This window comes from Mchenga conophoros, linkage group LG7 (genome assembly GCF_057382185.1).
Source record: "Mchenga conophoros isolate Kocher_MC1m ecotype Shallow Benthic linkage group LG7, M_conophoros_male_GT1.1, whole genome shotgun sequence".
In the NCBI taxonomy this organism is placed as follows: Eukaryota; Metazoa; Chordata; class Actinopteri; order Cichliformes; family Cichlidae; genus Mchenga; species Mchenga conophoros.
The window spans coordinates 43,743,352-43,758,498 of NC_140532.1; the positions used below are offsets into that span (position 1 = coordinate 43,743,352).

At 40.3% G+C, this 15,147-nt stretch overlaps 2 protein-coding genes across 2 annotated transcripts; one reads left to right on the forward strand and one right to left on the reverse strand.

Moving 5' to 3' along the window:
* Positions 1-239: 239 nt before the first annotated feature.
* Positions 240-12,537, reverse strand: pcyox1 (prenylcysteine oxidase 1). Its single transcript, XM_085279443.1, has 7 exons — positions 12,311-12,537; positions 11,955-12,099; positions 5,294-5,500; positions 5,038-5,212; positions 4,740-4,951; positions 4,497-4,649; positions 240-4,398 (listed from the first exon to the last, which is right to left on the reverse strand). Exons 2-7 carry the CDS (start codon positions 12,064-12,066, stop codon positions 3,728-3,730), a joined length of 1,530 nt encoding a protein of 509 aa, XP_085135569.1. The 5' UTR covers positions 12,067-12,099; positions 12,311-12,537; the 3' UTR covers positions 240-3,727.
* A 415-nt stretch (positions 12,538-12,952) lies between these two features.
* On the forward strand, positions 12,953-14,897 carry timcc (TIM double twin CX3C motif chaperone). The gene is made up of 3 exons (XM_085279447.1): positions 12,953-13,248; positions 13,326-13,466; positions 14,567-14,897. The coding sequence occupies exons 1-3, from the start codon at positions 13,162-13,164 to the stop codon at positions 14,753-14,755; spliced, it is 417 nt and encodes a 138-aa protein (XP_085135573.1). The 5' UTR covers positions 12,953-13,161; the 3' UTR covers positions 14,756-14,897.
* The last annotated feature ends 250 nt before the right edge of the window (positions 14,898-15,147 follow it).

Consider the following 15,147-nt stretch of genomic DNA (forward strand, 5'->3'; position numbering starts at 1 on the left):
CTTAGGAAAATCTGAGGAAAGTTTCTGAATCTGAATTAAAGCAGTTCTGAATATAAAAGGGAGTCCAACTCAGTACAAGCAAGATCTAGCTAATAAAGTGGCATGACATGTTGACTTTGTACTTTTTTCAACTTAAATTGAAATGATAGCCAACTCATTGCCACATGTTTTTATCATCAATATTCAGAGCACCCCAACTTTCTATTTACAAACAGATTTATTGAGAAATACTACAAACATAATTTAATTAGACTTTTATTTTGAAGCTGAAGGCAAACACACACACAAAAACAGTACCAGTCGCACTGATCACTTTACCATCATTGGAAACACTTTAGAGAAGTACAGTTTCAGTTTGAGAGTTTTCAGCACTGTTGAAATAAAGGTAGAAAATTCTTTTAATCAGTTAAAGTGCATAATACTAATAATATTTCAACTACTTTAAAAAAATATAGAGAAAATGCCTCTAAAGGTTCTTAGGAAACAATTAGCAAACTACATTTTCTTTGTCCCAAAGTAGTTAAAGAACATGAAAGCGCCGTAGGCAGATACAGTATTTCTAAACAACATGACATCCTACAAATCACAGGTACAAAATCATTAAAAACACACAGGAAGAACCAAATCATCTCTTAAACTGCAACTAAAATTTAATAAACACATACGCCAATTTCCCTGCTTAAGGCACAATCATAGTTTAGATTAATTCTTACACACGTTATTTAGTGTGTAATGGGTTTAAGACTTTTCGATTGTAGTCACTGTGGGACTAACAATGAGTCACAACTGACATCAATGCGATTTACTACAAAGAAAGTGTCTTGGTGGCACATTTGTTGCTGACAGCTGCCAGTACCCAATAAAAAACATACAGTAGTCTGCTGAGGAGGTAGAAACACTGGAAATCCATCCGGGGACATACAAACAGATCAGCAAAGGGACATCAGCATGTTAGTAAACACCACGTGCAAGAATTTGGCTAAAGGGAAATGACAAGCTGACTTCTTTCTCTGTACAGTACACAGAACAGGAGCAACACACTAAAGAAAATGACAGAGAAACACTTGTGTGTCTGGCCTGCAGTGCAGCATGGTTCACAGTGATTGCACAATTCAGCACAGTGCAGTTTTGTTTTAACATTTAATGTGATTTGTGTTGTGTTGCTGGTGATGCCTGTGGCTTGTGATGCAGTTGATCTTTCTCCCTTTCTCTGCCCACCCCCCCATCAGTGATGAGAACAGTGTACTGCCCAAGTTAACTTCTGTGATCTGGGAAAGCATCGCATTAAAAAACAAGAACAAGAAAGAAAAAAGAAAGAAAGTAGTCAAAGCAGCCAGAAAGCATCTGAAGAAGTATTTTTAAAAGGAAAATTAAACAATTTAGAGATTTTTTTATTTCATATTTTGTTTACGGAAGTTATTTTCTATAATTTTGTTCTGCTTTTCTTTTCTTTGAGTATTTTCCTTTTAGTAATTTTAGCATGTGTGGAGTTTGTATTTTCAGTTTTAGCATCCCCTGTGGGTTAGAGATCACACTGCAGGTAGTAGTAGTATAGTAGCTTACACCTACTTCTGTGTAATAGTGTGTTTGTATGTTAGGTTAACCTCCTAGGACCTGGCGTCCACATATGTGGACATCACATTTTGGGTTATTTAGACCAAAATACTCAATTTTGCTCTACAAGGGTCTGATATCCACTCACGAGGACATTATACTGCTACTGTTCTATCAAAACGTTTAAACAAATATCCTCATATGTGGCTCTGACTTTTCTTAGAAACAATAATTAGGTTAAAAAAAACCCTGGTAATTCTTTGTTTTTACATTCATCAGGTCCCAATCAGCCCAAATATCAAAGAGAAATTAAAAATGCATGCCGTGGAAGAGTTCGGGTCTTAGGAGGTTAAGTGGCAATTCTAAATTGGTCATAGGTTTGTATATAAGCTGGCTCCCTGCATCCCTGAACTGGATATAAGTGATTAAGACCATGAATTTATTCACATTACCTAATGACAGAGTGCTTCACTTGTTTTCTGTGGCTATGCTAGCACCATATAGGGACAGGGATAGTTAAGTAGGAGGTCGGGGGTTCGAATCCATTGAACGGCTACCCTGAGGTACCCCTGAGCAAGGTACCATCCCTACACACTGCTCCCCACACACACTGCTTCACTGAGTGAATGGGTTAAATGCAGGGAGGAATTTCAATAAAGTATACATAACATAATTGTAACAGTTTCCTGGATTTTGCATTTCAAGGGCCACGGGTCAAACTCGAACCTGGACCGCTGCTCTCCAGCCATGTTGCATGTAGTTACCAGTCTGTGGTTGCTGAGCAGTTCAGTGGAGCACACTGAACTAAAGAGGCAAACCCCTAGATTTTGCTTTTTTTGTCCTTCTACCTGCCCCACAGAGCTACCGTTCTTCCTTTTTTGTAAACTAATTTGAAAACCAAATGAGAACTCTATGACCGCCTGTAAATAGAACATCTTTGTTATATCATACCAACCAACAATTATCTGAAGTAGTTACATCATCCATGTGCAATAAGTGATTAAAATAATGATAGAATTGTGATGTAGGTAAACTGCTGGCTTCTTTAACTCCATGTTTATTGTCAGATTTTGTTAGACAATGTTACCTGCAACTAAAGATTATATTCAATATTTTAGAAAATTATTTCAAAATTACTTAAGAAATTGGTCTGTGGGTTCATAACAAGCATGTTAGACTGTAACACCACATTTGCAGGATTATCCAAATCATAAGCAGGAAAATGTTACTTTCCAGAGTCTGGAACCGCCAGTGTCCTTAGATGCATGTGGAATTTTAAACATATTAGTCCAGTACTGAAATAACTTTTTTTCTTCAATAGATCATAATGCTTTCAGTGGTTTGGTCTCCCAGTACGTGTCTGACTTCTTCAGTGTGTATAACCCAGTCAGAACTCTCAGGTCACCAGTGGTGGATCTTTTAACTGAATTAGATCCAAGAGTGCTGGGGGTGCTTCCAACCTCAACACACCATTCACAGCTGCCTGCTGACCTGAGGTCAACTACAACTGTGTCTATACTCAAAACCTTTTTACTCTCACAGACTTACACTTAATGACTGTGTGTCAACTTGTATTTTATTTCTTTGTAAAGTTTGTTTTGTTGGGTTTTTTTGCCTTAAGGCACTGTAGACTTGCACTGCTTTTTATTTTTTATCTTAAAACGCATTGAATTGTGTAATAAAATGACCTTTATAAATGAAATTGCCATTGCCAATATTAATCAATTGCTACTGGTATCTCGCTATAAATGAAGGACTCTCTGTATGTATGTGTGCTTCATCTATCTTGTCCACTGTTTATCCATTGGTAGGTGTATGTCTGGGGTTTGGAGCAACTGCAGTGCCAAACTTTACTGTGTCTGAATCTTTTTTGGGGATCCCATGCATAAAATATAGCCAAAATATAAACATTAATTTAAAAAAAGACTGGCATAATCAAATGCCCCATTTGTCCACACACACAGGTATAAAAGTTTTCAATAACGTAAGACAAATATTTCCCAAACTAGAAAAGCTGAAACCACTGATCAACTAAAGTTGTGGCTCTAGTGTCACCATGCTCCCACAGATCAGCATTTCCTCTGGCGACTACGATGTTATCCAACATATAAAATTGGGCTCGATTGATCTTATTTTATTGCTTCTGATTCTACTCTCAAGTAGTTCTCACTTTTCAGAGTTCTCCTCTCAGGCGCGTGTGCAGGTCTTCCTGGTCGATCTTGCTTTTTTGTTCGTGCCAGTGGTGGTGTGCCAGCAGGGCCACGTTCCTGGCAGCGATGGCGCTCATCTCCATGGCACTTGCTGCCCACTCCACAGCATTGAGGTAGTACAGCCGGTTGTGCAGGATAAAAGGAGGGGTCTTGCGATGCGGTGGATGGTACGCGGGGTATGCCAGCCATTTGGTCTCAGACACCGAATCATAGGAGAGGAACATGTTCTCCAGCTGCTCCTGGGACAGCGGCTTTTTGGAGAACACCTTCCAGACATTAGCTTGGCTAGCAGGGGGGCGCTTGTAACCTTTGGGGATGTGCACAGGATCCAGAGAGCTCAGGCTGTTGATGATGGAACCGTTTGAGTCTGTGGTGAGGACATCAGACACGGTGAACTCTGAGGCAGCTTCTGTGGTCCCCAGGTAAGACACGTTGAGCAAGCCGTGGACAAGAGTGGCGACCGTCTGGTGGTAGTGCCCGGGGTAGTGAGAAGGGATTGGAGGGGAAAAGCCTGAAAATGTGATGTCAGATTTCCCCCGGTGAAGAGGCGTTGCTACTATCACAATATCATAAAGGGAATGTGCAGCTCCTGATTGGTCAACATAGCTAATCTCGTATAAACTGACAGGGGTGCCTGAAAGTGGGACATGAAGGGATATCAGGATGAAATATGAAGAATCAAGAAAGAGAAAAAGGCCGGATCTATATGACAGGAAGGAATGTTAATAGTACCTCTCTTGGATGGTCGAACTTTCACTGAAATGGAAGTGACTCTAGCAGGGATGAGCTCACTTTTGCTGTTGTAAAGAAGTCCAGAGCAAACTTTCTTATTGCCTCCATCCACTGCCCACAGGCCTGAATCTGCCCCTGCTAACGACACCGCTCCTAAAAACAAGACATGCCCACTCCATTTCATCAACCAACAACCAAAAAAAACGGTGAGATCTGTGCTAAATCACACGTTTTGTAACATACCCACAAAGCCATTGATGCGGACACTCTGCCCATAGTTGACACGAGTGATCGGTGCAACAATGTCATTGATGAAGACCTGAGAAAATCCTTCTCCCATCATGGCTTCCTCCAGGGTCTGATTCATCAGAGTGAGGAAACTATCACCTCCCATGGCATGCAACAGCCTCTCTACGGTGGAGAATGAGTAGCCAAACTGCTGGTACTGGTAGATTCTGTTCAGAAAAGGATTTAAAGATAATTAGGGCAACCTAACAGCAGTGAAATTTAGAAGCCACCAAGAAGAAAACAGCATCCTCACCTCATAAATTTATCCAGAACAGTCTCCACCCACATCTGCATTCGAAGAAAGTTCAACCCGTATCGCCAGAGCATGCGGAAGAAATTTACTATGAACCAGTCGCTCTCTTCGAACAGGATGTGCTTTCCATCAAAGATCGCCATTTTTGAGGGGACGTCTTTTCTCTGAGGAATACCTGTGAAAACATAAAACATTAAGCTACAATTTACGCACTTCTTATCTTTAATCCAGGCAGTTTAGGGGATGTTAAATTTACCTAATTTATCAACAAAGTGCTTCATATGTAGGTTCAGAGGATGGATCACTGAGCCTCCCGTTTCGTATTCATAATCTCCGATCTTCACCGTCGCAAGTCGCCCGCCAACACTGCCGTCTTCGAACACGTCGATCTTGACCCCAGGTCCAAACTCTTGCCTCAGGTAATATGCTGTCGCTGCGCCGCCAATTCCTGCTCCAACCACAGCTTTAAAAGAGAAGTGACAGGAACGTGAGCTAACATGAATTAACCTGCACATCTTTCAGATTGAGGGCTCGAGCACAATCAGAAAGTTTATTCTTCCTCCCGTTCTACCAGCGATGGAAGAGATGAGAAGTACAACAGCTAAAAAGAGTGGAGATAATCCACGTTCTGACTGTCTGTAGTGGAAAAAGTGTCATAACAAATGTAGGCTGAGTATACAATGTAAGTAATAATAACTTTAAGTAAGTATAACAGCATAACTAAGTCATACTTCAGGGTCACCTGATTCAGGCCTAACTACAAGCTTTACCAAAAAAAAAAAAAGAAAAAAAAAAAGAGAAGTTTGAAGCCTCGTCTCAAATATAGACAAGGAGAGAGTGACAGATAAGGGTGCAATGTATTTAACAAGAAAGTGCACGTAGACTAACACTAGTGCAGTGAATCATTATGCTGTCATCATTAAGAGTCACCTTTCAGTCTCACTCTGTTCTTCCCAAAACTGGAAGATATAAAAAAAATAAATAAAAAAAAAGATCTTTGCAATATTTATTTTGTTCCCCATAAACCCCCCACCAGAGCGGCCAAAGGTTCGCCATCGAGCCCCACCCTCAACAGAGCAATCGAAGTCACATTGCCCAGCCTCGCCCCCCTTAGTTCTGATGCGTGATGTGTGAAGGGTCCGGGCTGTGAGGATTATGGCAGTGATGACTTTTCCCAGGAGAAGCTGGGACCCTGTTTACTAGAAGGTTTTAAAATTTCTGTACTTTTAGGTGACAGGAGACATGTGGCCTGGTCAAAACACAGAGAGCTGCACTCTAAAAGATCTTTAAACATAGTAAACATACCTTGTGTGCCACAGACTGCTCCCAAACACGAGGGGACAAGTAATACCTCTAAAACACTTAAGTTGGCTTTATTAAACATTAGATCTCTAGCTGGGAAAACATTTTTAATTAATGATTTAATCACTGAGCACAGCCTTGATTTTATGTTTTTAACTGAAACTTGGTTGGACCAAAGTAACAGTGGAGCTGTTCTCATCGAGACGACCCCTCCTAACTACAGTTTTATCAGTGAGGTCAGGGTGAGCAGGAGAGGAGGAGGGGTTGCTGTCTTATTTAATGAATCATTTCAATGTAAGCAGCTATCTCCTGGAAGTTTTCAGTCTTTTGAATATGTGGCTTTACAGCTGAAGGCCCCATCCAAAGTTGTGTTTCTTAATGTTTACAGGCCTCCCAAATACTGCACAGACTTTTTTAATGATCTCAGTGAACTGCTGTCTGTGATCTGTGTTGATTTTGACTGTGTAATTATTGCTGGGGATTTTAACATTCATGTGGACAACCCTCAGGACAAAGGGACTAAAGACCTGAGTAACACTCTGGGCAACTTTGGGCTGACTCAGCATGTAACAGAGGCCACACATAATAGAGGACACACTCTTGACCTACTGATCTCCAAAGGCCTGAGCATTTCAAAGGTTACTGTGTCTGATGTGGGCCTGTCTGATCATTACTGTGTTTTCTTTGAAAGTAAAATCTCAGCCCACACAAATATATCAACAACAGTGATCACAAAACGGTGTATAACTGAACACAGTAGTGCAATTTTTAACCAGGTCTTCCCATTAACACCTGACCTGTCCAAAGGTTCAGTCAATGAGCTCGTCAATAGCTTCAATGCTAACATGTTAAATGTAATGGACACTATTGCTCCCATTAAGGTGAAGGTTATCTCTGGAAGGAAAAAGTCTCCATGGAGAAACTCCACACTGGTGAAAAAAGAAAAAAGAGAGTGTAGGAAAGCTGAGCGCAGATGGAGAAAAACAAACCTCCAGGTTCATTATGACATTTATAAAGAGAAACTTCACAATTATAATTTACAACTGAGGAGTGCAAGGAGGTCCTACTTCTCTGACATCATCACTAAAAACAGCCATAATGCTCGGGTCTTATTTTCTACAGTTGACAGGCTAACAAACCCTCCTGTGTCAGTGGCAGCTGAACTTCATTCGACCATGGCCTGCAATGACTTTGCCAAATTCTTCACTGAAAAAATCCAAAAAATTAGACAAGCAATTGGTACATCAACACCAGGATATGTACTGTGTCCACCAAAAAACTGTTTAAACACCATGAAACAGTTTCAACCTATTAACAGCAAAGACCTGGAGGACATCTTAGGTAAACTGAACTCCTCCTCCTGCTGTTTAGATGTCCTGCCAACAAGTTTTTTCAAAAAGGTCTCAAAGACTTTGGAGTCAGACCTGTTACAGATTGTCAACTTTTCTTTATTATCAGGTGTGTTTCCAGAATCACTAAAAACTGCTGTAATCAAACCTATACTGAAAAAGGACAATCTTGACAAGACACAAATGAACAACTACAGGCCGATCTCAAATCTCCCGTTTTTAAGTAAGATCATTGAAAAAGCAGTTTCTCAACAGCTCAGTTACTTCTTAAAACAGAATAATTGCTACGATGCCTTCCAGTCAGGTTTTAGACAGAACCACAGCACTGAAACCGCTCTGACCAAAGTGTTTAATGACATATGTCTGAATACAGACAGTGGAAAAATGTCAGTCCTAGTTTTACTGGATCTCAGTGCAGCATTTGATACAGTTGACCACAACATATTACTCAAACGACTGGAGAACTGGACAGGTCTTTCAGGAACTGTACTAAACTGGTTCAAAACATACGTAGAAAACAGGAAATACTTTGTATCAATAGGTAACTTCACATCTGAGCAGACAAGTATCACATGTGGAGTTCCCCAAGGTTCCATCTTGGGACCCCTTCTGTTTAACATCTACATGCTCCCACTGGCTCAGATTATAAAGAACAACAAAATAAACTATCACAGCTATGCAGATGACACACAAATATATATCACAATGTCACCAGGAGACCGAGGCCCTGTACAGGCTCTTGGTAAATGCATTGAGGAAATCAATGACTGGTTGTGCCACAATTTTCTCCAGCTAAACAAAAGCAAAACTGAGGTAATAGTCTTTGGCGCCAAAGAAAAACGATTACAGGTCACCAGAGAACTTCAATCTATACATCTAAAAACCACAAACCAGGCGAGAAATTTGGGTGTAGTGATGGATGCAGACCTAAACTTAGAAAAACACATTAAGACAATAACAAAGTCAGCTTACTATCACCTCAAGAATATATCAAGGATAAAAGATCTGATGTCTCAACAGGACCTGGAAAAACTAGTCCATGCATTCATCTTTAGTAGGCTTGATTACTGTAACAGCATCTTTACAGGTCTACCTAAAAAAATCAGTCAGACAACTACAGCTCATTCAGAACTCTGCTGCTCGAGTCCTCACTAAGACCAAAAAAGTGGACCACATCAGTCCAGCTCTGAGGTTCTTACACTGGCTGCCTGTCCGTCAGAGGATAGACTTTAAAGTTCTGATGCTGGCCTATAAAGCTCTGAATGGTTTAGGACCAAAATACATCAATGACCTCCTGACCCAGTATGAACCATCCAGATCCCTCAGGTCATCTGGATCCGGTCTTTTATCAGTTCCCAGAGTCAGAACCAGACACGGAGAAGCTGCATTCAGCTTTTATGCTCCTTATATCTGGAACAAACTCCCAGAAAGCCTCAGATCAGCTGAAACACTCAGTTTATTTAAATCCAGGTTGAAGACTCACCTGTTCTCAGCTGCATTTGAATAAAGCACCAAATCCACACTTTAAGCTTAAATTTCAAAACTTACATTTAACTACTGATTTTATCTACTGTTCTGATTTTATCTGTTTTGATTTTATATACTGTTTTGTTTGTTTGTTTGTTTGTTTGTTAATTAGTTAGTTTGTTTGTTTGCGTGTTTTAATCAATTTTAAATCATGCTTTTTATTTGTTCTTGTTTCTAATGTCTCTGTAAAGCACTTTGAATCACCTTGTTGTTGAATTGTGCTATACAAATAAACTTGCCTTGCCTATAGTAAAACATATAATGATTAGTCTTCTGTTGATTAGAATGCAATGTTAAAAAACAAAAACAAGTCAACAAGTTTAAAATACAGGGAGAGCAGAATTATTAGGCAAATGAGTATTTTGTCCACATCATCCTCTTCATGCATGTTGTCTTACTCCAACCTGTATAGGCTCGAAAGCCTACTACCAATTAAGCATATTAGGTGATGTGCATCTCTGTAATGAGAAGGGGTGTGGTCTAATGACATCAACACCCTATATCAGGTGTGCATAATTATTAGGCAACGTCCTTTCCTTTGACAAAATGGGTCAAAAGAAGGACTTGACAGGCTCAGAAAAGTCAAAAATAGTGAGATATCTTGCAGAGGGATGCAGCAGTCTCAAAATTGCAAAGCTTCTGAAGCGTGATCATCGAACAATCAAGCGTTTCATTCAAAATAGTCAACAGGGTCGCAAGAAGCGTGTGGAAAAACCAAGGCGCAAAATAACTGCCCATGAACTGAGAAAAGTCAAGCGTGCAGCTGCCAAGATGCCACTTGCCACCAGTTTGGCCATATTTCAGAGCTGCAACATCACTGGAGTGCCCAAAAGTACAAGGTGTGCAATACTCAGAGACATGGCCAAGGTAAGAAAGGCTGAAAGACGACCACCACTGAACAAGACACACAAGCTGAAACGTCAAGACTGGGCCAAGAAATATCTCAAGACTGGTTTTTCTAAGGTTTTATAGACTGATGAAATGAGAGTGAGTCTTGATGGGCCAGATGGATGGGCCCCTGGCTGGATTGGTAAAGGGCAGAGAGCTCCAGTCCGACTCAGACGCCAGCAAGGTGGAGGTGGAGTACTGGTTTGGGCTGGTATCATCAAAGATGAGCTTGTGGGGCCTTTTCGGGTTGAGGATGGAGTCAAGCTCAACTCCCAGTCCTACTGCCAGTTTCTGGAAGACACCTTCTTCAAGCAGTGGTACAGGAAGAAGTCTGCATCCTTCAAGAAAAACATGATTTTCATGCAGGACAATGCTCCATCACACGCGTCCAAGTACTCCACAGCGTGGCTGGCAAGAAAGGGTATAAAAGAAGAAAAACGAATGACATGGCCTCCTTGTTCACCTGATCTGAACCCCATTGAGAACCTGTGGTCCATCATCAAATGTGAGATTTACAAGGAGGGAAAACAGTACACCTCTCTGAACAGTGTCTGGGAGGCTGTGGTTGCTGCTGCACGCAATGTTGATGGTGAACAGATCAAAACACTGACAGAATCCATGGATGGCAGGCTTTTGAGTGTCCTTGCAAAGAAAGGTGGCTATATTGGTCGCTGATTTGTTTTTGTTTTGTTTTTGAATGTCAGAAATGTATATTTGTGAATGTGGAGATGTTATATTGGTTTCACTGGTAAAAATAAATAATTGAAATGGGTATATATTTGTTTTTTGTTAAGTTGCCTAATAATTATGCACAGTAATAGTCACCTGCACACACAGATATCCCCCTAAAATAGCTAAAACAAACTAAAAACTACTTCCAAAAACATTCAGCTTTGATATTAATGAGTTTTTTGGGTTCATTGAGAACATGGTTGTTGTTGTTCAATAATAAAATTATTCCTCAAAAATACAACTAAAAATACAACTTGCCTAATAATTCTGCACTCCCTGTATATGGAGGAGCCTTGTAGTTAAATCTAATCCTTGAATATTTGACTTATAAATAAATATAACCTCACTGTGGCATACAGTGTATTGTAGATCAATGCATTTTTTGATTAGTAATTACAGAGAAAAAGGCAGTTTTATTATAGCTTTTTATTAACACATTCACATCCTGCTATGAACTTCTGGGAACTCTCAAGTCGTTCTGATCCACCAATGACACGACTCTCCATTCAACAACTCTGAACAAAAGCACAAATACCCTTTATTTTCATGAAAAGGTCATTTTCAGCCTGAAAATATTAACAGATTTTCGCACATATCATCATCACTCATCAGGGAGTGAAACATGACCATGCCATGAAATTAAATTTACTTTAGATTTAGATTAGATTTACTTTTTAAAATTTTATTCGAAAACAGAGTGCACTGGTTTTCTTTGGTGGTTTAGCCTGTTAAAAGCAATCCTCATTATTTAAAACCCAAGTTAGTTTGTCCAGTTTCTTTAGAGAAATTGGAAGTGGGGGACTATGCATTAAGCTGGCTGTTGTTTGTGAACAGCAGATGAAATATGTTTGTTAAGCCCCTTAAATCAAAGATCATATCCTGACTGTTTGATAAAAAAAAACCAAAAAAACAAAAACGAAACATTGTGCTGGTATACAGGGGCAAAATTATTGTTCAGTTAGTCGTGGAACTAACTGATGATGAAACAACCAACAAACCTGCCACAAAGATAAGTTTAAGAGGGCTGACAGAATGAAAGTACTTCTCTGTCCTCTAAAGAAGCTGAAGAGTGACAGACAGCACGAGTCCATGTTTTATTTTTATTTATTTTTGCCTTACCTATCTTCTTAGGCTGTTCCTGCAGCTCTGGGGCTGAGGCTAGACTTCTCCTTCCTGTGTGCCAAAGCCCCAGGAATAGCAGCGCTCTCAGTGACAGGGTTTGTAGTCTCATTGTGGGTATCTACAGCTCTGCACTAAGAAGCATCTGCAAAAGGAGGGCGAAAACGTGAGATACTTAAAGTGCCTATCAGCCTTGGTCAAAGGTTGCATTCAGGGCCTCAAAAATAGAACAGCGAAGGAAATAATGGCACAGCTTTTTACACAAGTGAAACTAGCATTAACACACTCAACCGACTTAACGTTTTAAACCTAAAAGACAAATTACTAAGGGGTATAGGGCGCTTTCGAGGACTTACAATTTCAGAAGTCAATGGTGGGGAACTACTGTTGGTCCAAAAATAGCCTTCAGGGTGTCAAGCTTCAAAGCAAGTGTAAAACCTCGTTTTAAAGCTCACTTAAACTTTTGTCAGACTGCTTAAATACAAGACTGAGCTATTCACAGAGGCCCCTGTAAAACCCACGAGAAAACTAACTAAGCTAGTTTAACAGTTGAATCACGTCTGCCCACCCTGAACGTCGCTAATTATTGAGACACACTTCTGGGCACGGTTGCTTTGAATGTCACAATAAAAGCATAGGAAATTCGTAAAAGCGATTAATGAGAAATGTGTGCGCAGAAATTTCGAAACATTTTAAAGCTGCCTATTGTAGGATTTATCTTGTCTGTAATAATGACTAATAGCTAACATAATTGGTATCTATATAGTTTTCTCTGTTTTTTAGCGTCCTTGCGCTACACTTATTTTGTTTTATTTTGAAAGATATATGAACAGGAAATGGGCTCAATGTCCTTTTTAAGGAGCTCAGCGGAAGTAGTAATTTACTTAATCACGGCAAAATAAATATAGATAAAGACGAGTTAGTTAAAAAGAATTGTTTTGTTTATTTAAACGTGTTGACACTTTTCAACCCCGTTCCCTAATTCTGAAGTAACAAAACGTATTTTTTCAAGTACGGAAGAAAATCGGAAGTGACGCAATTACTTCTCCTCTTGAACCATGCTTGAAATGGAGGTGACCTTACTTATTACCAAATTGTAAAGTAAAGAAAGTTGGGGACCCCGCGGGCAGGTGAGTCCGGTCTGGGTTTAATAAACTTGTGGTGAATATCTAAGCGGACCTTGAAGGTGTCTCCAGAGTGAGCAGAAATGGCAGAGGCTCATCAGGCACGCGTGCAGAATGTGATCGAAGACATGGTCCAAAGCCTGGAGAAGGACCACATCCGTAAAATGCAGGTAGGGTATCTGCGGGTTCTCGGTGGTGTATGCAGGTTCGAGTCCGGGTGGTAACAGGTTGTTTGTTCTCGCTGCAGGGGCGCATGTTCAGGTGCAGCGCAGAGTGCTGCGATCGCTCCACAGACAGCATGGCTCAGGTGCATCAGTGCATCGAGACGTGTCACACTCCCCTGGCCAAAGCTCAGGGCCTGGTCACTTCAGAGCTGGAGAAGTTTCAGGTAAATCACCGTGCAAACACCTGTCATCACTTTGTCTGTGCCAGATAACTAAGATTGAAAAAGTTAGAAAGGCAAGGCTGAGATGGCTTGGACATGTGCAAAGGCGGGATAGTGGGCTTACTGGACCAAGGATGTTAAAGATGGAGCTGGCAGGCGGGGAGGGACATGGATGTAATGAGGGAGGACATCCAGAGAGTTGTGAAAGGGAGGATGCAAGGGATAAGGAGAGATGGAAGCATGTGATCCAACATGTAACCTATATTCTGACATATGGTATAAACATAAAATTAATATAAGTGAATATTTAACTTAAAGAATAGATGTAGTAAATGATATCCTAGGCAAAAATAAGTGGGCATGTTTTTTATATTTTTGCAGTTTCCCTATTTATTCTCCAAGTGTTACAAATCAAATGCCTGTTACAGGGTACTTGGTTGTTAACTGAGCATAAATAATGTATAGACTTGTGGTTAGTGGGTTTTGGAGTCTAGGCAACAAAAAAAAAAACTACACCTTTACATTGGTGGTAAAGAAGATGGCTTACTATTTTGATATTCCTAACTGAAACTGTGGTGCCGTTTGTCTTTTCATTTGAGTCTTTTTGATATTGGTCTTTAGGTAATAGGAAATAAAGCAAACCATGTTGGATCTCCAGTTTGGAACCCTTAATTGACCCCTTTGCTTAGACTTAAGCATCATTACAAGTAAATGTAACTGATTTTAAAATAAAGTACAGCAGTTTAAAATGTCATGTCTCTCAAGCTATACTTGCACACCCTTTCAAAGCACTAGTCAGATAAGCTGTTAAAGTCCGGTGGGTTTAGGGCTCGCCTGAATCCAATATTACTTTTTGCTCTCCTTTAAGTCTCTCAGTTGCCAACTCTTCATTTTTAGTGTGGCTGAAGTTCTTCATGACTCTGGTTGTTGTAATGTTTGGATCATGTGACCCATCACTAGTAATATTGAACTAGATAAGAATATACCTAATATTTAAAAAGTACATCTACAGCTGGTTAGATTTGCAGTAGACATCTGTAAAATAAATAAATGAATAACATTTTGAAAAATCTAAAGTCCAATCCTTCCTGGCCCACCTTCAGGACCGTCTAACTAGATGTACGATGACCTGCAACGATAAAGCAAAGGATCTCTTTGACTCCGGCGCGAAGGAGCCAGCTGTTCGATCGCTGATGGACCGCTGCGTGGGCAGTTGTGTGGATGACCACGTTAACCTGATCCCCAGCATGACCCGACGACTAAAAGAGAACTTGGACTCTATACGGCAGTGAGGGGCGGGATAAATGACTGCAGTCCATCCTGGGGAAAGCTCGGGTGCATTGAGTTTATTCATCTAAGGAGTGAAGGGCTGGAGGTGCAGAGGGAGAGTTCAAAGACTGTGATTATTAATGCTGATGTGTAGAGATTTCAACTTTGAAATGAAAGTTTCTGGCCTGTTAGATCCAACTTTACCTGCAGCGAGAAAGAAATCCAGTAATGCACAAGGAGTCTTAAGGTGTGCATTTGTTAAACACGGTTAATGTATTTAATGCACATCTGTGTGTTGCATTTCAACATGTAAAGAAAACCAACCTGTGTAATCCACGTGAAGGATTTTTTGTATTCTCGATGAAACTCCTTAAAATCATGATCCCTTATTTTTTTTTCTCGTTTCACATTTAAT

Excerpts from the sequence above, each read along its gene's own strand:
- timcc (XM_085279447.1), top strand. The coding sequence starts at position 13,162 with ATGGCAGAGGCTCATCAGGCACGCGTGCAGAATGTGATCGAAGACATG. Across the intron at positions 13,249-13,325 it reads ACCACATCCGTAAAATGCAG|GGGCGCATGTTCAGGTGCAG; the intron begins GTAGGGTATCTG and ends TTCTCGCTGCAG. Across the intron at positions 13,467-14,566 it reads CAGAGCTGGAGAAGTTTCAG|GACCGTCTAACTAGATGTAC; the intron begins GTAAATCACCGT and ends GCCCACCTTCAG.
- pcyox1 (XM_085279443.1), bottom strand. The coding sequence starts at position 12,066 with ATGAGACTACAAACCCTGTCACTGAGAGCGCTGCTATTCCTGGGGCTT. Across the intron at positions 5,501-11,954 it reads GGAACAGCCTAAGAAGATAG|CTGTGGTTGGAGCAGGAATT; the intron begins GTAAGGCAAAAA and ends TCTCTTTTAAAG. Across the intron at positions 5,213-5,293 it reads GCACTTTGTTGATAAATTAG|GTATTCCTCAGAGAAAAGAC; the intron begins GTAAATTTAACA and ends ATGTTTTCACAG.